The sequence below is a fragment of the Ovis canadensis genome, chromosome 18, assembly GCF_042477335.2.
Source record: "Ovis canadensis isolate MfBH-ARS-UI-01 breed Bighorn chromosome 18, ARS-UI_OviCan_v2, whole genome shotgun sequence".
NCBI lineage: Eukaryota > Metazoa > Chordata > Mammalia > Artiodactyla > Bovidae > Ovis > Ovis canadensis.
Window position 1 is genome coordinate 68,996,755 of NC_091262.1, and position 22,871 is coordinate 69,019,625.

The window sequence follows — 22,871 nt, forward strand, 5'->3', positions numbered from 1 at the left end:
TTATCAACAGGATTTATTAGACTTTGAATTCTACATTTCCAGCTATTTCCTTCATTTATGTTGGCCAAAAACAGTGAAGCCATCCAGTGTCAGCTTTACTTGTCTTCAAAGTTCATCAGCGCCTGCACTGTAAAGAAACAGACTGTGAGGCTGGAGACCTAAGAACATTCGGAACGTACAAATGTTTGGTGAAGATCCTGCTTCTCTGGGTTCTAGGTTCACATCTTTACTAATCTTTACTCTAAATTAAGCTGTATGAGTCTGTCCTCTTTGCCACAGATGAATTAATCAGTATTTAAAGAAACCATCTTGCTACCTCTACCTCCCTTTCACCCTGTTCTCCCCAGAACACATGGGGAGGCAGGGCCAGGACAACTGGAAAAAATGCACCGTTTTGAAGTAGGCAAAACCTGTCTGACATCCTGCTCTCAATTCCATGTTTCAACGCTACAAACTGTGACCACCTCTGGGGGGCACATTCCTCTTCCCCCATTGATATTTTCACTTTGGGTTGATTTTAGCCAGGTATTAGGGGGATAACACTAATAAAATGCTAATAAAAGGAGGTCAGGTATTAGGAGGATAACACTAATAAAAATGCCCCTAACTCTTCTAGTTTTTTTATTTTTAGAGGAAAAATTCATTGATCCAGGTAGTGAAATCTCAAGTGAGAAATTTAGGAAAGATAATTTTGAGTAGGTAGTTCTCAGCTTAAATCAAACTCTGCTATTTCAATCACATATTGTCTCTGCATCAGTTGACTCTAGAAAGGACTGAAAGGAAGAGAATTCATAAATCTGTTTAGGACAGTGGGCTCTTGAGAGCTTTCTGCCAACTATCCAATCCTCACAGCTATCAAACTTGAGCCTGAGGCCCTTACTGCCTGGGTCTGAAAGGTGACCTTCAAAGAGAGGAAACATGCATTTGAAAAGGGGGCGGGCTGCCCAAACATAGCAAAAGCCCACCTTACTATCCTAATTCCCAACAGCTGGAACTGGATACTTTTCTCTTGGGAAATCAGCTCTCAGACGTCACAGGATTTGTGTCCCCTACCAGGGGGCACAGTGGAAAAGAACCTGCCTGCCAATGCAAGAGGCGCAAGAGACACGGGTTTGACCCTTGGGTCGGGAAGATCCCCTGGAGAAGGGAACGGCAATCCACTCCAGTATTCTTGCCTGGGGAATCCCATGGACAGAGGAGTCTGACGGGCTAGGGTCCATGGGGTCACAAAGAGTCACGTACGACTTAGCGACTAAACAACAACAACCAGAGAGGCAGAGTTGCCAGGTCCCCACTAGGTTAGAAGAAATCAGGACATATGCCCAGAAAGTGACATGCCAAATGCTGAATTTGCCTTTTTTAGGTGTGAGGTAGAAATATAGAGGCTGACATGCCACAACAGTGAACACACTCTGTTCTCCCCAGTTATATGTGCTGCTCTGATGAACTTAACTCCTAGCATCCATAGCATACCTGCAAATTCTTGTAACTGCTTACGCTCCTCCAGGTTATACTGAAGCTTTTCTAGCAACTCAAAATACCGGAAGAGTGAATCTCTAGGCCAGACAACACGTTCATCCTGATCCATGTCCATTAGCCCAGGCAGATTCTGGTGCACGTGAGTCTCCCAGTCCAGCTGACCTGGAAGGAGGAAAGCTTCTTAAAAATATATTGAGATTCATGGAGGTTGGATAAAAGCTGATAAATTCTATGGGGGTGGAGGTGGAGAAAGCAGGGATGAAAGAGGATGAGGGAAGGAGAGAAGGAAAAAATGTGTAGCACCAAGAAACCACTTTTACAGTAAACAAAGAAAGCCACAACCATACTTTTAACCATACTTTTAGGGGTCTGAATGCAACTGGAAGAAACCTTCTGCTTACCGATAGGGTCATAACATCTGGAGCTAGAAGCAGACGAGCAGGAGGAAAATGAAGAGGAGGAAGAAGAGAAGGAAGATGTAGACTTTCTCCTTTTGGACAAGGACTTTGTTCTTGACTTGGATGCTTTTGAACCCTTTTTAGTGGCACTCTGTTTAGACTCTTGTTGAGAAGTTTCTGTTAAGTCTGAAGCTCTCCCTTGTTGACTGGCATCTCTGTAAGTGAAAAGGGAAATTTCATTGCTTCAAATACATCCACACGATATGACTAGTTATATCACTATTTTAGTCCTGGCCCTGGCCTAAAAGTTGAACTTAAAGCAATGAGGCATCTCTGTTGTGGCATCTCAGCCTCTGAATGTCTACCTCACACCTAAAAAACTGCTGCCAAGATCTAAGTTTAAGCAAACCCAACCTAAATTAACCAATGGGATGCACTCCTATTAGTTCCCTTCACTGCGTAACCTCTGTGCTCAATCTTACCCAGGCTTTCATGTTCCACACTCCACCTTATTTTGCAGAGTTTTAGCCCCACCCACAGCCCTTGGCCCTATGTCTATTACAACACAACTATGCCCCCTGTACCCTCGATTCCATCTCATTATAAGAGGGACAGTGGGCTCAGGTCTGTATGTCTTCGCCATTTACGGTTGCTCCTTTAGGGGTCTCATCTCCTGAGTTTAAATGCCTCCGAGAGCCCTGGTGGCTCAGATGACAAAGAATCGACACGCAGTGCAGGAGACCTGTGTTTGGTCCCTGGGTCAGAAAGATCCCCTGGAGAAGGGAATGGCTACCTACTCCAGTATCCTCACCTGGAGAATTCCATGGACAGAGGAGCCTGGCAGGCTACAGTCCATGGGGTCACATCAGACATGACTGAGTGACTAACACTTTCACTTCAGATGCAAATTTAAGCCCCTTGCCCACATCTCACTCCTTAAACCAAACTTGTATATATAACTTTTACTCATGTAGAAAGCTTGAATGTCTAATGGACATCTTAAATCAAATCAAAACTAAATTCTTTCCCCACCAATCTTCCATTCACAGTCTTCCCCATCTCAGCTAACTGACCCTTCCTGCTCAGGTCAGACTCTCATCCTTAATTCTTCTCTCATAACCTACATCCAACCCACCAAGAAATCCTGTTGACTCTACCTTCAAAATATATCTTTTCTCATTAGTATTGGTGCCACTCTGGCCTGAACCATCAACATCTCTTGTTTGGATAGCAGCATAGCCTAACTCATCTCTACGCTTCTCTTCCTGTTATTCTTATAGTCCATCAGCAACACAGCAACCAGACCAAATCCTTCTCTCTTGAAAAATATTTATTTATTTGGCTGCACTGGGTCTGAATTGCAGTGTGTGAGCTTAGTTGTCCCAACACATGTAGGATCTTACTTCCCGGAGCAGGTATCAAACCTGCATTTTCTGCATTGCAAGGTATATTCCTAACCACTGGACCACCAGGGAAGTCCCCAGACTAATCCTTCTTAAACATAAGTCATTACATGTCGTTACTCTGCTATGTTCCCCTTTTCACCCAAAATCAAAGCCTAAGTCCTTACAGTGGTCCCCCCAGCCCTACAGGATCAGGTCCCCATTGTCTTTCTGACCTCATCTCCTATCACTCTCCCCACTGCTCACTCTGCTTCAGTCACAATAGTGTCCTTGCCATGTCTCAAACACCACCAGGCATGCTTCTTGTTTAGGACCTTTGTATTAGCTGTTGCCTCTGCCGATAACACTCCTCCCATAGATATCCATGTAGTAATGCCCTCACGTCCTCCAAGTCTTTGCTCAAATGTTACCTTCTCAATAAGGCCACTCTGTTTAAAATTAAAGCCCATAATGAATCCCCACCCTATACTCCAATCCCCCTTAACCTGTTCTACATTTTACTTTTTCATAATGCTTATCATATTTTTAAAGTTTTTAATTGAAGTATAGTTGATTTGCAATGTTGGGTTAATTTCTGCTGAACAGCAGTGACTCAGTTATACACATATATACTTTGTATATTAAATGCTTATCATATTTTAACATATTAATTTTCTTTTTAATATGTTCATTGTTTATTCTCTTTCCTCCTCCTGCTTTATATAAGCTCTATGAGAACCGGCATTATTGTCTATTTTGTTCACTGATATGTTCCAAGCAACTAGTAAGTATTCAATAATTATTAGTTGATGCATTTCTTCTTTTTCTTTCTGCTCTCTTGTCTACTGCTGAACACTCATGGCTTTGAATAGCATCTGTTGCATGGAAGGTACTTTTACTAGTTTCCTATGGTTGTGATAACAAATTACCACAAACTTGGTAGCCTAAAACAACAGAAATTTATTCTCTCACAATTCTGGAAGCTGGAAATCTGAAATCGACATGTCAACAGGGCCGTGCTCCGTTTGGAAGCTCAAAGACAGAAGGCTCCTCGCTTCTTCTAGCTTCCGGTAGCTGCCTGGCACCCACTGGCTTCCTTTGGCTTGTGGTTGCTTCACTCCAATCTGTGTCTCTGTCTTGACAGCTTCTCCTATTCCGTGTCTATGTCTTCTCTCCCATATCTTATGAGGCTCCTAGTCACTGGACTTATGGCCCACCTGGATAACCCAGGGTGATCACACCTCAAGATCCGTAATTTATTTGCATCTGCAAAGACCCTTTTTCCAAATAAGGTCATGTTCATAGGTTCCGGGGGTTAGGACATGGACATATCTTCTCGGAGGCCACTGTTCAACCCAATACAATAAGTAGTTACTGAAGGAATAGAATCCTCTCTCAAAGCCAGTCTTCACCTTTGGTTTTCTACATCTTTCCCGTGTGTGCATCCCACTTCATATATACACTCCTAACCTGGTGTCCAGTTTGCTAATGCTTGACCTCTGCGCCTCAGGGAGTAGGTTTTGTCTCCTGCAAAGAAAAAAAAATGCAAAACAGTGAAGAGAGTTACACTGAAGCAGGAGGGTAGTAAGGAAAAAATTAAAAAATTCTGATCATTAAGTGAAGTAAACTGGGTGAGGAGAACAAGCTGTAGTAAAGGGTTAGGGTTAGGGTTAGGGGGTTAGGGTTAGAGTTAGGGTTAGGGGTTAGGGTTAGGGTTAGGGGGTTAGGGTTAGGGTTAGGGTTAGGGGTTAGAGTTAGGGTTAGGGGTTAGGGTTAGGGTTAGGGAGTGTGGGAGCCCTGAAAGTGGATAAAGGACCAGGCAATATTTCAGAGCTGGGGAATTCTAACTCTGAGGCAAATCTGTCACACAGCGGGAAACGGAATGAAGGCCAAGTAGCAGAAACAGAGGGTGGGATCGGGAAACCCTCGAGAACTGAAGGTGTGTGTGAAAATCTGGCAGCAGACCTCTGGATAATCTGCCGCTTGAATATGTCGGCTTTGTGCTGGACCTCCAGGTGTGTCATCTCCTGGTTCAGCTCATTCCTGATGTTCTGGAAGTTAGTAACTGCCCCAAAGGGCCATTAGGAGTCGGAAGGCGGCGGTGACTAGACCTGGGGAGACCGCTTGGGTGGGGAGAAACCAAGTGAAATACCCATCCAGGGCCCACACTTTCCTGCTACATCAGATTCTCTCCCTCTGTATTCCAGCAAACCTGGCTCTCACTCTAGCTTCTTCCCAGCACAGCCTCCCACCAAGTTTCACCTCTGCTATGCTTACCCATCATGGCTACTATGATATTTCGAAAGATAATGGAACCAAGTAACAACCAGAGGATGACATAGATGCTGCTGAAGGCGCGACTGACCTCAGGCACCTTCCAGGTGTCCTGAAGCAGTGCATACCAGTGATCCAGGGTGAAGAGAATGAACACGGTTACTATGGAATTCAGTAGGTCCCTAAAGAAAAAGGAGATGTGTGTACGGAGGGAGCTAATATCATTCATACTCTCACAGCAACATAAGAGCACTTTGCAGTCTGCTCTGATTTTGGCTCCTTTCTACCATACTGTTTTTTTTTTTTTTAACCTAATCTTCAGTTTGGGATTGTTTTACTTGCTTTTCCTTTGTTATGAATAATCTATGAATATCTCTCAGTATTCCATCAGTGCCTGGGGCACAGTAGGTACTCAATACATAGATATTAACTGAATGTTTAAAAATTGAATCACCAGGGAGGGGGTTTCAGGATGGGGAACACACATACACCCATGGCTGATTCATGTGAATGTATGGCAAAAACCACCACAATATTGTAAAGAAATTAGCCTCCAATTAAAATAAATAAATTTTAAAAAACTGAATCACCAACTATACATTATTTTTGCAAGTTCATTCTACACTGTCCTGTGGACTTCACCTGGTAAAGTCACAAATTTAGCAAACATCATGCCTACTTGGTTTGCTGCATGAATTGATAGCCAAGTAAGTGGACGGACATGTGGCATAAATATGTGATTCCAAATAATGAATGATGATGAATATATCACAAAAGATCTCAGAAGATATCTAAATTTTCCCTCTTATCCCTCCATATACAAATTATTAAAAACATCAGAGCCTGAATAGAATGAATTCTATGACTTCCCTAAATCAATACTCTTATAAAACCACCTGTTAGTCTAAGATAGACTAAGATAGCACCTGAGAAGTGCTGATAAGATTGGATTCCAATTCATAAATAACTTTGTAGCCTCTAAATTCAAATAGACTTTCTACTAGATTACTAGTAGAAAGAGTTCTCTAGACAGAGATTACTAGGATTTTACTTTTGAAAGAATGTAAGTGTGTTCATGTATAATTTCTACACTGAGAGACTACAGTAAAACCAGTGACCAAGCTTGAGAGTCATGGTAACATTTATTGATGTGTGTGAAATGTGTGAAATGCTGTGTAAGTGCTTAAATAAATTATATCATTTATCCCTATACTCATGAAGTTATGCTACTTTTAATCCCATTTTTCAAAAGAGGTAACTGAAGCATAGAAACCAGGGCTTAACCACTGGAGTATACTGCTTTTTAAAGATAGTTGATAAGGGTAAGTTTGAATTTGTAAAACCCAGAGCAAACCAGGAACTAGCTGCCCTATTCTCAAAACTGGAGCTAATACCACTCACTATTCTTTGCTTTCTCCTTCCCTCTCCCTACTGTGTTCTAGTCCCATTTCTTACAATAGACTGTACTTGTATTACTGCACTTTGGATTTGCTTCCCAGTCTCATGTCCAGATTCTCTCCCCCACCCCCCTAGGCTCCCCGTGGTCCTGCCTACGAGAAGAACTCATGATAATCCAGGTCCTGGCGAGTTGAACGGGTGTAATTCTCGAAGAAGTAGACACCAGCCACAGCAAAAATGTAGAAGAAGATGAGCAGCAACATCAAGAGGAAGGTCATGCTCTAAAGGCCATGACCTTGAGTCAGAGCTGGGCCAGACTAGGCTGATTTCCACCTACAGCCCAGTCAGGCCCACCCTGGAAATCTCCCACCAGACCCTCACTTCTAGCCTGAGCCCAGTCATCTCTAAAGCACAGTGGCTTGTCCCCAGCCCTTTCTCATGGACAACATTTCACAGGGTCTCTTATTGCCTTCTTTCACCCACCCAGACTGTTTCATGTTATACCCCCATGTTTTTCCACTTTGCCCACTTATAGAGCTGTAAAAGTCAAATTACCTTGAGGGCCCTGACCAGGGCCAAAATGATGACTCGAACTTGATGGAATCGTGCAAAGAGTTTAAGAGACCTGAGTACCCGGCAGATCCTCAGCAGCTGGAGCCATACAGGTTTGCTTGTTACCCCTGCCAGCACCACAATCTCAGGAATCAGGGACTGTAGGAAACACAGATTGTGAGTTAAATATACCCCTCAAAGCACCCAGTACAGCTGCCCCTTTTTTATCTCTTCTTTTTCATAGTTCTTTGGTCATTATCCTTTGAATAGCATTTTCTGGGGACTGTTTCCTATTCAGTCTTCCCATAAAAAATTACTTAAACTCTGCATTTCAACTTGTTCAGATGTAAAAAGGGGATAAATCCAGTGCTTGTCTCACTGGATTACTGCGGAGCTCAAATGAAAAAAAGAGCAAGTAAAACAGGATAGTTCCTGACATTTAATAAGTGCCTAGTAACTGATAGAAGTTATTGCTGAGGTTAATGTGATTAGATTCTTCCTTGCTTCTAATAAGAACTCCTGCAATGCCTGACTTTTAGTTTTATTAGAGAAAAAACAACCAAAATAAGGAAGTTGGGTACCTTTCTATTTGTTTCTTCCTATACTGTAATTCGGAGAAGGCAATGGCACCCCACTCCAGTACTCTTGCCTGGAAAATCCCATGGACAGAGGAGCCTGGTAGGCTGCAGTCCATGGGGCCGCTAAGAGTCGGGCACAACCGAGCGACTTCACTTTCACTTTTCACTTTCATGCACTGGAGAAGGAAATGGCAACCCACTCCAGTGTTCTTGCCTGGAGAATCCCAGGGGTGGGGAAGTCTGGTGGGCTGCCATCTATGGGGTCACACAGAGTCGGACACGACTGAAGCGACTTAGCAGCAGCAGCAGCATACAGTAATTAGCTTAACTTCACTTGTCTTTTATTCACCTAGGCACATTTCTCAGTCCAGTAAATTCATCTTCAGGATATCTATCTATCCTTACCAATACTGTGACCACAAAGTCAAAGACGTTCCAGGCATTCTTCCAGAAGAGGAAAAAGCTGGATAGCCACATAAGAAGGATCTCCAAGATGAAGACAAGCAAGATGAACCAAGCTGCCACCTCCAGAGTCAGCTTCAGTGGCTCCAATAGGGTATTTGCAGATTCAAGCAATTCTGTGAGAATAGAGCAAAGGATGAATAGAGCTTAAAGAAGAGGGAAGTTGAATGATTAACAACTGCTAAAAAGGCACAGTTGTGCCCACTGCTATGCCATTTTTCCTTTGGAAAATTAAGGAGTTTCTCTCCTTAATACTGTTGTTGATTCAACCTATGAAACAGAACTGAACATGAAAAATAGCTTCGAGGCATCTCCTGTTGGTACCTGGTACGTGTTAACAGCTACAAGTTACTGCCTTCTCACTCTGGGGTCAGAAAGTCACCAAGGAATTGCTTAACGACCGCCAATGCTGTCTGCTGTCTGTTGTTTGGTGTTACCGGAACACCAAACTTCACAAAGCAGCAACGGGCCTTCAGAAAAGAATGCAAATGTAGGGCCATGGTATGGAAAGTGTTTTATAAAATATCTAGGAACAAGAAACCAAATTCATGGGATGTATTAGGCTATAACAAGAAATCACCTGGTTGTTATTTTTATTTCTTTGGCTGTCTTGAGTCTTCATTGGGGCATGTGGGCAGCACACAGTCTTCCCAGCACAGGGGCTTCTCTCTGGTTGTGGTGCGTGGGTGGGTTTGGTCTTGCAGGTGAGTTTACCTGCCTCTCAGCATGTGGGATCTTAGGCTCAGACCAGGGACTGAACCTATGTTCCCTGTATTAGAAGGCAGATCCTTAACCCACTGGATCACCAGGAAAGTCCTTTTGTTAGTTTTAAAACTTTCCCTTTCTATTTTGTCTAAAATTGATTTTATTCTGCAAACTGAATCCAAATTGAACCCTCTATAGAACCTATCTATTTGCTAACTTTGATTTCTTAACTCATCTTTCAACCCTCTTCACCTCTTCTATACATTTAATAGATGTATATCATGCTGTAGAAAAAAACATTAAGATCAAAATAGGTTTAAAAGCTAAATAATAATTTGTTTCTCTTTGAAACAGAATAACCTGAGAACCTCCAAAGGCACTATGACTGATATGCCTGGCGATTAATAGAGACAAAAAGAGAATAATCAATCACCCTGAAAGACAAAAACTGCTGTGTAATTTTGATACATACTCAGTTTTAAATTGTTATTGTTTCTAGCAATGTTTTGGCTAATTACATCTATTATGAAGTAAGGAACACTGATATAGACATACAACTTCATGGAGAGCAAAAGAATAATTCTGCAAGTTTATTTCAAGACAATCTTCATCAGATTCTATAAATTGAGTTTATCTGATAGAAAATTTTTATTTCGCACATAAAGATATCTCTAGAACCTCAAAAATCATGGTTAAAATTATGTTATACTCAAGGTTTTTTTTTTGTTGGAAATAAGGACTATTCACACTCATGATGTGTTATTTTCAGAGAAGGGCTTGCAAATAAGCCAAATCTTTCTTTTCTCACTCTCACCATTTAGAAGCAAAATATGAAAAGTATAAAAATAAGCCAATTGGTGTCTGAAGTGCAAAGAATTACCAATATCATTCTAGAAGAAGATTAGTTCCTATTTTTTTATGCCCGAACACAGAATTAAATTTTCACCTACACTTGAACATCAATAACATGTATTTAACATATAATACACAATGTTGTAAACCTAAAACTAGTATATATCTAAATTTTTTGAAAGAAACAAAAACTATACAAATATAATACATAGGGGATTCCTTGGTGACCCAGGGTCCAGTGGTTAGGAGGCACTTTCACTGCCATGGGCCAGGGTTGGATCCCTGGTCAGAGAACAAAGATCATGTTAGCCATCCAACACAGCAAAAAAAAACCAAAAACAAACAAACCAATAAAGTAAATATATCTGCTACCCAAACCAAACTTAATATATGTTGTTGTTCTTCAGTTGCTAAGTCATGTCTAACTCTTTGTGACCCCATGCCAGGCTCCCCTGTCCTTTACTATCTCCCAAAATTTGCTCAAACTCATGTCCATTGAGTTGGTGATGCCATCCAACCATGCCATCCTCTGCCTCCTCCTTCTCTTTTTGCCTTTGATCTTTCCCAGCATCAGGGTCTTTTCCAATGAGTCAGCTCTTCACATCAGATGGCCAAAGTATTGGAGCTTCAGCTTCAGCATCAGTCCTTCCAATGAATATTCAGGGTTGACATCCTTTAGGATTGACTGGTTTGATCTCCTTGCTGTCCAAGGGATTCTCAAGAGTCTTCTCCAACACTGCAGTTCAAAAGCATCAATTCTTTGTTGCTCAGCTTCTTTATGACTCAACTGTTACATCCATACATGACCACTGGAAAAACCATAGCTTTGATTATATGGACCGTTGTTGGCAAAGTGACATCTTTGATTTTTAATACACTGTCTAGTTTTGTCATAGCCTTCCCTCCAAGGAGAAGTGAAAGTCGCTCAAACTCTTTGTGACCCCATGGACTGTATAGTCCATGGAATTCTCCATGCCAGAATACTGGAGTGGGTAGCCTTTCCCTTCTCCAGGGGATCTTCCTGATCCAGGAATTGAACCAGGATCTCCTGCATTGCAGGTGGATTCTTTACTAACTGAGCTATGAAGGAAGTATAGGAGCAAGCGTCTTTTAATTTCATGGCTACAGTCACTGTCTGCAGTGATTCTGGAGCCCAAGAAAACAAACTCAGTCACTGCTTCCACTTTTTCCCCTTCTATTTGCCCTTAAGTGATGGGGCCAGATGCCACGATCTTAGTTTTTTATGTATTTTGTTGTTGTTGTTTTAATTTTGTACTTTGTAGTGATCTTAGGTTTTTTTGAATGTTGAGTTTTAAGCCAGCTTTTTCACTCTTCTCTTTCACCCTCATCAAGAGGCTTTAGTTCTTGTTCACTTTCTGCCACTAGAGTGGTATCATCTACAAATCTGAGGTTGTTATTTCTCCCAGCAGTCTTGATTCCAGTTTGTGATTCATCCAGCTCAGCATTTTGCATGATGTACTCTGCATATAGATTTATAATCAGAGTGACAATATACAGCCTTGTATTCCTTTCCCAATTTGGAACCAGTCAGTTGTTGGGTTCTAACTGTTGCTTCTTTGCTGGCATACAGATTTCTATGGAGAGAGGCAAGGAAGTTACCTGTAGGTTGTGATATACACAGTCAAAGATTTTAGCGTAGTCAATGAAGCAGATGTTTTTCTGTAATTCCTTTGCTTTCTCTGTGATCCAACAAATGTTGGCAATTTGATCTCTGATTCCTCTACCTTTTCTAAACCCAGCTTGTACATCTAGAAGTTCTTGGTTCATGTACTACTGAAACCTAGCTTGAAGGATTTTGAGTATAACCTTCCTAGTGTGTGAAATGAGTGCAACTGCACTGTAGTTTAACATTTTTTGGCATTGCCCTTCTTTGGGATTTGAATAAAATTGACCTTTCCCAGCTCTGAGGCCACTGCTGAGTTTTCCAAATTTGCGGACATATTGAGTGCATCACTTTAACAGCATCATCTTTTAGGATCTTAAATAGCTTAATTGGAATTCCATCACCTCCACTAGCTTTGTTGCCTCAATATATAATGCCACATAAAAATTCATTTCTAGACAAATAATATGCTTTTAAAAAAAGCATGATCATTTATAAAATGGAAAAAGTATAAATTTACTCACATTTTATTATTAAAATTATATAACACTAAAATAAAATAGTAACATGTTACTCTAAAATATTTTTACTTCAATTTACTTCTCCATATCACAGAAAAAAACATAATAAAATAGAAGGATAATTACTGAGGAGGCTTTCAAAGTTATATATGTTTTCCTGGGAAACAAAGTCATAGGGCAGCAAAGATTGGGGAGCTTTGATCTAGAGAACTGTTACTTACATTACTATTTTTCCCCCTATCTCTAACAGTAATATTTATGATCTGGAAAACTGCTTTTAAAAATCTAAACAAAGTCTTAATGTTTATCACACGAATTAGTCTATTCAAAAAGACTGTTAGTCACAAATTATTTTCCTCTGCAAAATCCCTCCTGCCTTTCTATCATGTGTGCATGCTAAGTTGCTTCAGTCCTGTCCAACTCTTTGCAACCCTATGGACTATAGCCTGCCCGGCTCCTCTGTCCATGAGATTCTCCAGGCAAGGATATTGAAGTGGGTTGCCATGCCCTCCTTCAGGGGATCCTCCCAACTCAGGGACTAAACCCTCATCTCTTATGTCTCCTGCATTGTCAGGCGGGTTCTTTCCATGAGGAAGTATTTAATGATTTTGCCAGGTGGTTGCCACATAGGCAGTCCACCCTTCCTCTGGCACAATAATATTTCATATTCAGCTGTTTTACCAAAAAGAATGGTTAGTGTTGTTCTATTTCGATTTGCCCATTAGATCCAAGGAATTCCATATATTTACTGCTCATTAGATCCAGGGAATCTCATATATTTACTTTATTCTAAGGCTTAAGTCTATATCCCTAATCCTACAAGGTAAACACTCATGATTAACAACAAATAGGAAATGTGGGTAAAATCCTCACCACTGTGGGGAGGAAATAAAAGAGTGCAAAGCATATAGTATACTGGAGTTGGCCAATGACACCAATTACTGTTGTGTCTTAAAATACTTTTGACCTGACTGCATTAAAAGACTACTGTTAAGGTGGGAAACTTCCCCGAAATAGTGATGAAACAAGGAAGTGAGTACTTCTACTCTCCTTTCTGAGTGGTTTGAGAGGTAATCAAATGAGTTCATTGATTTTCCAAACATTCTTTTGCTTTTAATACATTTCATAAAATTTATGACTGGTTTTAGAGTCATTTACTTTTTAAGTCATTCTTCTGGCTCATCTAACATCTTAGTTGTACCTTTACATACATTGTGAGCGCTCTTATTTGTACTTAAATAATCTTTCTAAATCTATTTGTAAAAATGTAAATGTTGGATCACCTGCTGATAGGCACTCAGTATCTCTATTGGGAGATTCATTATATAAAAACAAAAACCACCAGTATGTCCCCTACCCATGAACCTTCATGTTGCAAACTTTCAAAGATGCCAATGTGCGTTCACACATCCAGTCACATAAGTTAGCTCATGTGTCTGGTGTACACGGTCACGTGTGTGCACCCTCTATAAGTGCTTTTGTGTACTTTACTGTACAGTACCACACAGAGTACAGTATCTTTATTTCAAGACCAGGATGTCCAGAAGCAAGTGTAAAAACAGTGGTGATGTAGCTGGTATTGCTAAAAGGCACCAGAAATTGGGAAGTCCAGAGAAAGGAATGAGAAGAGACAAGAGAAAGAAGTAACTGGAGAACCAGAGAGAGTCACAACGCAGGAAATGGTGAGGGGATTTTCTTTATTTGAGATACTATTAGCTTTTGAGGCCCAGAACCTGAACATAGAACAGTACACAAAGGTTGCAGCAGCCGTTTAGAACACAATCCAGTGCCCCCGTGTCATTTAGGATAAGAAAAAAAAAAAAAGAGCTACAACCCAGACATCACTGGTTTCTTTCATGAGCATAGATAGAATTGAATTCAGCAAGGAACCAGAACCTGTTCAACACCTGCCATCAACATCAGGCATGAATGAAACTGCAGCTTGCCCTCCATCTCCTATGGTTAATGATGCTTTAGCTCTGCCATCATCTCCCACCTCCTCTCCCTCCTCCAGTCAGTACCTCTTCTTGCTTGTTCACTCGATGCCAACTGCTGTGTGCCAAATCTTATAGTGTACCTTTCAGGGTACTGCACTGTGAGATTTAAAATGTTTTTTTTTTTCAGTTTTTAAATTTTTAAAATTTATTTTTGGCTGTGCTGGGTCTTTGTTGTTGCATGGGCTTTCTCTAATTGTGACAAACAGGGACACTTTCTAGTTGAGGTGTACAGGCTTCTCGCTGTGGTGGCTTCTCTTGTTGCAAAGCACAGGCTCTAGGGAACACAGGCTCCAGAGCACAGGCTCAGTAGTGGTGGCACATAGGATTGTTGCTCCATGGCACGTGGTAGCCTCTTGGACCAGTGATCGAACCTGTGTCTCACGCGTTGGCAGATGGATTCTTTACCACTGTGCCATTAGGGAAGCCCTTATTTGTTTTTTCTTTACATATTATTTGTGTGAAAAGTATTATAAGCCTATTACAGTATGGTAGCACTATAGAGCAGATGGTGTTAGTTGGGTACCTTGACTAACTTTGCTGGACTTATGAATACACTCTCGGAATGACTCGTTCATATGTAGGGGACTAAGAAGTTTAGTCTAATACAGTAAGTCCCCTACATATGAACGAGTCATTCCGAGAGTGTATTCATAAGTCCAAGGGGTCGCTAAGAGTTGGACACGACTGAGCGATGACTTCCCTTTCACTTTTCACTTTCATGCATTGGAGAAGGGGTCACACGGAGTCGGACACGACTGATGTGACTTAGCAGCAGCAACACAAGAAATACAGCTGGTTCTCCCATCTCCGATTCCTTAGGAGTCTGCTACCCCTACCTCTAAGTGTCTGCACTACCTTAGACTACTTTTGAGAGCCCTCCCAATGTTTCTAGGTCTTAGCAGTTGCACAAATCCAGGAGACTTAATATAATTGTCACTATCACAATTCAAATAACATTCACAAGTGTAAAATGATCAACTTTAAGGAACAATGACTCCCATCCCTTCATTCAATGAGTTCTCACCTATTTCAACCATCAGTACAATTGTATTCAAGAAGATGAGGAAGATGATAAAGTTTCTGAAGATAGGACCTGTCTTCTCTTAAGAAAACATACAGAATGAAGTTCTAATTTATGCAGGCAACACAATTAGGGCAATAGAACCCTAATGAGAAGAAAATGGAGTATGGGAAGGAAAAAACAAGTCCTTAGGCAGATGATGAGGCAAGAGTGAGTAAAATGGGATAAAAATGAGTGGCAAGAGGAACCTCCCTGGTGGTCCAGTGGTTAAGATTCTGCCTTCTAATGCAAGGGGTGTGGGTTCAATCCCTGGTCCGAGAACTAAGGTCCCACATGCCATGGGGTATAACCAAAAATTAAAACAAAACAAAACTCTTGTTGGGGGTGGGGAGAATGGGAGGAAGGGATAGTTAAGGAGTTTGGGATTGACATGTATACAATGTTTTTTTTTTTTATCATCATGGAAAATGACATGTATACAATGTTATATTTAAAATGGACAACCAACAGGGACCTATCGCATAGCACAGGGAACTCTGCGCAGTGTTTTGTGGTAGCCTGGATGGGAGAGGAGCTTGGGAGAGAATGGATATATGTATATGCATGGCTGAGTCCCTTTGCTGTCTGCTATCACAACACTGTCAACTGGCCATACTCCAATAAAAAATAAAACTTAAAAAAAAAAAATGGCATGAAAGGATACGCTCAAGGACCCATCCAGCCCATAAGGAAAGAGGTGGCCTCTCGCTGCATCGCACTCGAAGGGTGCTCATTAGCCTCTGGGCATGTGTAATCCGTTCTACATGACGAGGTTTTATGGAGAAGCGTACAAGCTGGTGTTGATCTCCCAACATAAGCTTCTTCTGACAGGAAGAATCTACATCAAAAATAAAAAAGGGACAGTGGATAAACATAAAAAGAAATCTTTGGGAGTATCAAGAGCAGGTAGGGTTGGGGGGCAGGAACGCTTGTTAAGTAATGGACCCCCACACACCCTGGAGGGCTTACCTTGCTGTTCCTTCACACAGCAACTAATACTAGTTTGAAGTAAGAGCTAACCTATTGCTTATAACCAATACTGTTCATGCCCAAGATAAGTTACAGGTTCAACCCTTAAAGTTTTAAGTGTCTTTGGTAGAAACATCCAGGCCAGCCAGGGCTACTAGCTATCCGAGGCCTAAAAACGAGTGACATAGTTCTATCTCCTGGATTCAGAGCTTTATTTATTAAGTCTTCATCAAGTTTGGTGTAACTTTTTAAAGCTGCAACCAAACCAATCTCCCCTGAGTTTTCCACCCTTAAAATTTTCTCTGCTTCCTACTCTTTGGAGAGTGTGGTTACATATGTGTGTGTGTTCAGTCACTCAGCTGTGTCCCACTCTGCAACCCCATGGACTGCATCTCCCCCCACCCCTCCCCCTCCCCTCCCCTCCCCCCCAGCCATCATCCCCGGCCCCGGCGACCACCCCCCACCCCCACCCCCGCCCCGGGCTCCTCTGTCCATGGGATTTTCCAAGCAAGAATACTGGAGAGGGTTGCCATTTCCTCCTCCAGGAGATCTTCCCCACCCAGGGATGAAACCCGCATCTCTTGCATTGGCAGGCGGATTCTTTACCACTGTGCCACCTGGGAAGGGTGGGGATGGGAGCCTTAAATACATCTTAGTGAAGAAACAGGCTGCTGACCAAGTATCTCTCGGATGGTGTGCCGTGGCACAGCTTGGCTCAAGCCTTGCAGATGCTCGATGAGAGAGAAAGTATCAATGAGCCGGGAACGAATGGCATCAGCCCGGGGTAGTTGCATGTGTCCTGATGGGTGATAAGTGGCCATGTCTGTTAAGAAAACAAAAGTGTCATTTCATTTTTGGAGTTGCACCAAGGCTTAGAGATTCTCTTCCCTTTCTCCCAAGGTCTTCGCCCTTAAGAGGACAAATACATTGTACTCGGACTCAAGGCCTTTTGAAACAAAAGGAGACGGGAGTCACTAAGGAATCTGCGTAGTTGACTAAGCGGCCAGGCGCATCTAGTTAAATGCAGCAGCCACAAAAGGTAGGAGTCCCGGGTTGGACAAAAGAGGAATTCCGGTTGGACCTGAGGGAGTCAGGTAATGCAATGAGGTGGGACAGAGGGAGGGCTCAGGAACTGCCCCCGAAAAGAAAAGCCCAGTTCCACGAGGAACTGGATAAAAGGCAACAGCCTGACATTTTGAAAATGTGTCCGATCCCAAGCGTGACCACTCCAACGCGCTCCCTCGGATGCCAGCTCCTTCTCTCAATTCCCGCTCCTGGGCCTCATCTCAGCCCAGGCTCTCTTCCGCCCACTCAGCCCTGACTTCAACTCCTCCGCCTCCGGTTCTGGCGCCCCCTGAGCTCGGCGCTCCGCAGGAGGGACGAATTCAGGGTCGGCTCCCAGATCCGCAGCGCCACACGTCCGGCTCCCGCCCGGTCCCGCCCGGTCCCGGGTTCCGGCTGGTCCCCGGACCCACCCCCAGCAGCAAGCAGCGACCCAGGCCCCCCTTCGCTGCCCCGGTCGCCCCGGCGCTCGCCGCCTCGGCCCCGCCCCGCGCTCCGGCCACTCGGCGGTTACCAGCTGGTCCCGCCCGCCCGACGCGGGCGCCGCACAGCCAATCGGCGGCTGCCACACTGCGGCCCGAGCCGGGCTGGGGGGTTGGGACCTCCGGCTGCAGGTCCGCCTGGGCCAGACGCGCGATCGCAGGCTGAGGGTGCGTGGTTGCCGGCCTGTCTCCGCAGTCCCTGCCGAGCCCCGACCCTCCTGGCCGCCCCCCGCCCCCCACGCCTTACCTCGTCGCCATGCGCCTCCGCTGCCTAGCGCTGTTCCCGGGCCTGGCGCTGCTCCTCGCCGCGGCCCGCCTCGCTGCTGCCTCCGATGTGCTGGAACTCACGGACGACAACTTCGAGAGTCGCATCACCGACACCGGCTCTTCTGGCCTCATGCTCGTCGAGTTCTTCGCCCCCTGGTGAGGCCACTCAGCCGGGGCGGGAGAGGGGCGGCCGGGTGGGCAGGGGGCGAAGGCGCGGGAACGGTTGGGCCTACGCAGCGTCGGCGCCCTCCATCATTCCGGAGAGCCGGGCTGCGGCCGGCAGGTTTTCCGCCCACGGAGACCCGAGCTGCCTAGCCGAGAGCGGAGAAGTCGGTGCTGATCATCCTGGAAGCGAGAGCTGAGAAGGAGAAAGCGAAGGCCCCTCTCGCGCAGGGCCACATCCTTACCTCGGTGCTCCTGCGGCACTTCCTATTTGCAGAGGGTTTAACCACCCCCTCCCCCCGCCAGCTTCGATGGTGTCTTTAGAGTTTCTGCGTGAGTCAGTGCTACTGTTTTCCATTCTACAGACTAGGCTTTGCGAGGCCTTATATTGGAACCTAACGTTTCACCAAATGCAGAGACCCTGCGCCCCCAGGGTACTTCCTTTCTTCTTGCCCCAGGCAGCCGTTGGTTTCTAGCCAAGGTCACTCAAGTGGCTGCAGAATGGTCATTTGTGCTTTCTTAAGGCAGGCAGTTATTTTGTCCATCGCCTGGTGCACACTTTCTTCGTTCAACTGATGCTTCTCGGCACCAGCAGAATTCAGTTAGAAAGAGTAGATGAACAGAGGAATTCCACCAGAAGCTGTTTAAATGGTCAGTTTCAATTAGGATTTCGGGAAAATGCCAAAGAGGACCCCAGTGAGAAAGTAAGCAGTGTTGGAGAAATACTCCACTTAAGGGTGACTTAACTAGGGTGTAAGTTCCTTAGGATACAGCTGACTGGGGGTGGGGGTGGGGAGAGAGCAAATAGAATTTCTGGCCCAGGAAACCTGAATGTTGGCTTTTTTTTTTTTTAAACCGCAAGATATTTATCATAGCAAACAATGATTATCTTAACTCTGGGGACGGCTCAATATAACCATGCTAATTACAGTACTTAATTTTTCTCCTGCCACAGTGACCCTTAATTAAAAAAACTATTTGTATTCAGAAGTCTAAGTAAAAGAAAGTTAGTGGCTAACTTGCATTTACTTCTGTCAGTAACTCTGGTCTTCACTCTACAGGGGCTCAGCCGACTTGAGGGTACACTAGAAATCCTGTAATGAAGACCACCTGAACCAGAAGGGTGTGCTTAGCAACACATTTTCAACTTCTGATAGACTTTGCATCTAGGGTGTTCCCACCACTAACTAGCAGTACTGGTTACACATCACAGGTGGTCTTTATACATCTCTAGAACTCACATTCTCTCACAAACAACTGGTCTCAATCAAATAACAATGCTGTTGACTTTGAGGGGGTGTTCCAGTAATTAGAACGGCTGTGTGGAGCTGTGTCAAAACTGGGAGGTGCCTCTGTGACTACAGGGGTCAATATGAAGTGAATTGCTGGAGAATTGTGGGCTATCAGACTGTTAGTTTAAAGGAGATTTTTATTTTTACAATTGAGGTGTTCTGTGTTACTTTAAGGGCTTCCCTGGGGGTGCTAGTGGTAAAGAGCTGGCCTGGCAGTGCAGGAGATAAGAGAGACTCGGGTTCGATCCTTGGGTCAGGAAGATTCCCAGGAGGAGGGCATGGCAACCCACTCCAGTATTCTTGCCTGGAGAATCCTTTGGACAGAGGAGCCTGGTGGACTATAGTCCATGGGGTTGCACAGAGTGGGACATGACTGAAGAGACTCAGCACGCTTGCACGTGCTACTTTAAATTGTTACATGTGCTTCCCTAAGAACTGCACAGCCCATTGTGCACTAAACTGTCCCTAAAGTTGGGTGGACCTCTGCTGTGGTGTCACCTTTTAACTGGTCTGGAAGGTAGAGTCATCCTCCATAATGCCTGCAGGAAGGATCAGTTTGCTGAATGAGTAGTTTGGAATCAAGGAAGTCTGTTGATGATGTCCTTATTTCTTCACATTCAGCTATTTTTATTTATTAATATTTTAGCTGAAAATGTTTTCCAGCTGCTATTATTCCTTTGTACTCTTGTTACACGTGAGATAGGAACAGTTAAAGAATCCTTGTTAAGAGTAAAATGGACCTGTTTTGAGCAAGTTGTTTCTCTTATTTGTCTTAGGGTATTTTTTCCACTTTCGTTTTACAAGTGAAAGTGACAGATTTCTTTGCAGCTGATTCTGTAGCCTAATATTTCCATTATGGAGTCATCATCTATGTAATTTGGAAGAATGGGAGTATCTGAATTTCTTTGGGAATAAGTAGAACTATTTAAACGTGATCATTTCTGAAAATTACTGGTCAGTGTGAAGTTTTAAGTCTTCAGCATCTGCGTGTGTTGTAGGTTTGTGCCCTGTCCTCTGGGGCAATAGTATTAATTAATGATACTTATAGATATAGGAAAAGACTACATGGATAGTATAAAGTGGAATAGTTAATATTTTTCTTATACTGATTTCTTTCCTTGGAATTGCCTCCCCCTCTCCCATCCCAACTTGATCTTTTCAGTAAGATTTAGCTCAGTAGTTAACTTCTCTGGACCACTAATTGGTTGCTCCCTCCGCTGCTGCTGCTAAGTCGCTTCAGTCGTGTCCGACTCTGTGCGACCCCATAGATGGCAGCCCACCAGGCTCCCCTGTCCCTGGGATTCTCCAGGCAAGAACACTGGAGGGGGTTGCCATTTCCTTCTCCAGTACATGAAAGTAAAAAGTGAAATTGAAGTCACTCAGTCATGTCCAACTCTTAGCGACCCCATGGACTGCAGCCTACCAGGCTCATCTGTCCATGGGATTTTCCAGGCAAGAGTACTAGAGTGGGGTGCCATTGCCTTCTCCGTGAGACCCACTCATCTGGCCTAATTATTTTATACTATTCTCTTCAGATGTTTAAAGGTAGCTGAAGTAAAACTATTCATAAATCTGTTGCCTCATTCTTTTTGGACAATTACTACATATGTATTCAACAGAAATCTCTTAATACATATAACACATTTATTGTCTGTTATCAAAAAGAAAAAGCCCTTCATAGTTCTCTTGAATGAATCATTCTTACTGGTAATTTTACTTTTGCTCTACTATTCCCTTCTGTAAAATACCCTATCCTGTCCTATATGAAGCCTCAAATCTAAGACCCAGATCAGTTCCTTAATACACATTCATTTTTAACCTTTGCACCCATATTATGTTCCCAGAAGCCTAGATTTCTCAGCTAATTTGGTTATTTTATTAAATCAGTTGGGATTTGTGTATTTTTGTTACAACCCACGTGCATGAATTTTTTAATATATTATGGAATACAGAGGATATAATGAGTAATACCATATTTTATGTCTCACAAAGTAAGAAATGCTACCACTGAAACCATGATGTGATTGCAAGCCATATCCCAGTTTTTGATGTTCTAATGCAGTAAAATGTGCATCTGTGAAATACACTATAAGGAATACCATTAATTCACTACCTGCCCAGTCTAAAAAATAAAGCGAGTACAGTTGAAGTCTTCTGTGTGCCCTTTCCCCATGTTACACACTCCCTTGTCCTGAATTCGGTTTTTATCATTTGGTTCTTCTGTACTTTTAGTAAATATGTCTGTGACCCTAGTTCTGTTCAGTCACTCGGTCATGTCTGACTCTTTGCAACCCCATGGACTGCAGTATGCCAGGCTTCCCTGTCCTTCACCAACTCCCGGAGCTTCCTCAAACTCATGTCCATTGATTTGGTGATGCCATCCAACCATCTCATCCTCTGTCGTCCCTTTTCCTGCCTTCAATCTTTCCCAGCATCAGGGTCTTTTCCAGTGAGTCAGTTCTTCTCATCAGGTAGTCAAAGTATTGGAGCTTCAGCTTCAGCATCAGTTATTCCAATGAATATTCAGGGTTGATGTCCTTTAGGATTGACTGGTTTGATCTTGCAGTTAAAGGGATTCTCCAAGAGCCTTCTCCAACACCACAATTCAAAAGCATCAATTATTCAGCGATCCTGCTGCTGCTGAGTCACTTAAGACATGTCCAACTCCGTGTGTGTCCCCATAGACGGCAGGCAACCAGGCTCCCCTGTCCCTGGGATTCTCCAGGCAAGAACACTGGAGTGGCTTCCATTTCCTTCTCCAATGTGTAAAAGTGATGTCGCTCAGTCGTGTCCAACTCTTAGCGACCCCATGGACTGCAGCCCACCAGGCTCCTACGTCCATGGGATTGTCTAGGCCAGAGTACTGGAGTGGGTTGCCACTGCCTTCTCTGTCAGCGACCCTAAGCAACATCTAATGTTACGGTTTTTTTTAATATTACTCTTTTTCGGTGTCAGCTTTCTGATGATTATTTTTGAGTAGGACTTCTACGGACTTTGAAGAATATAAATTCTTTATTTTGGTTTAAACGTTTTGGGGGGCAAAGAGTTACTTATTCATCCATTACTAAATAAAATGTGTGACTTTTGGCTATGAAATATGTCAGCTCAAATTTCTTCCTTGTTTCCTTCCGTATGTTTTCTAATTCTATTTTTGCTGTCTGTGGAGAGGTGGAAGAACTATGCACCTTCTCTAAGGGTTCCATCTGCACCCTGTTGGTTTTGAAGAGATGATATATAGTGATGCTAGCTGTGTACTGATATACTGTTTCCCATGTTGCAAGTACAGTGTGCCTAAGGGACTGGTAGGGCTTCTGGGCAGAGGAGCAGGTGTTATGATGGCCCTCTGGGAAAATAC

At 43.3% G+C, this 22,871-nt stretch overlaps 2 protein-coding genes across 2 annotated transcripts in view; one reads left to right on the forward strand and one right to left on the reverse strand.

The window, feature by feature from the left end:
* On the reverse strand, window positions 1-17,790 carry CATSPER2 (cation channel sperm associated 2). The gene is made up of 13 exons (XM_069558849.1): window positions 17,727-17,790; window positions 16,928-17,074; window positions 15,947-16,120; window positions 15,247-15,315; window positions 8,467-8,639; window positions 7,487-7,642; window positions 7,088-7,212; window positions 5,537-5,715; window positions 5,225-5,324; window positions 4,730-4,786; window positions 1,881-2,092; window positions 1,474-1,641; window positions 1-127 (listed from the first exon to the last, which is right to left on the reverse strand). The coding sequence occupies exons 2-13, from the start codon at window positions 17,070-17,072 to the stop codon at window positions 96-98; spliced, it is 1,590 nt and encodes a 529-aa protein (XP_069414950.1). The 5' UTR covers window positions 17,073-17,074; window positions 17,727-17,790; the 3' UTR covers window positions 1-95.
* PDIA3 (protein disulfide isomerase family A member 3) overlaps window positions 17,455-22,871 on the forward strand; it is a 20,323-nt gene continuing 14,906 nt past the window's right edge. The window contains exon 1 of the mRNA XM_069558850.1: window positions 17,455-18,218. Within this exon, the coding sequence (XP_069414951.1) occupies window positions 18,052-18,218 (167 nt within the window). The 5' untranslated portion in view covers window positions 17,455-18,051. The remainder of the gene's footprint in view (window positions 18,219-22,871) is intronic.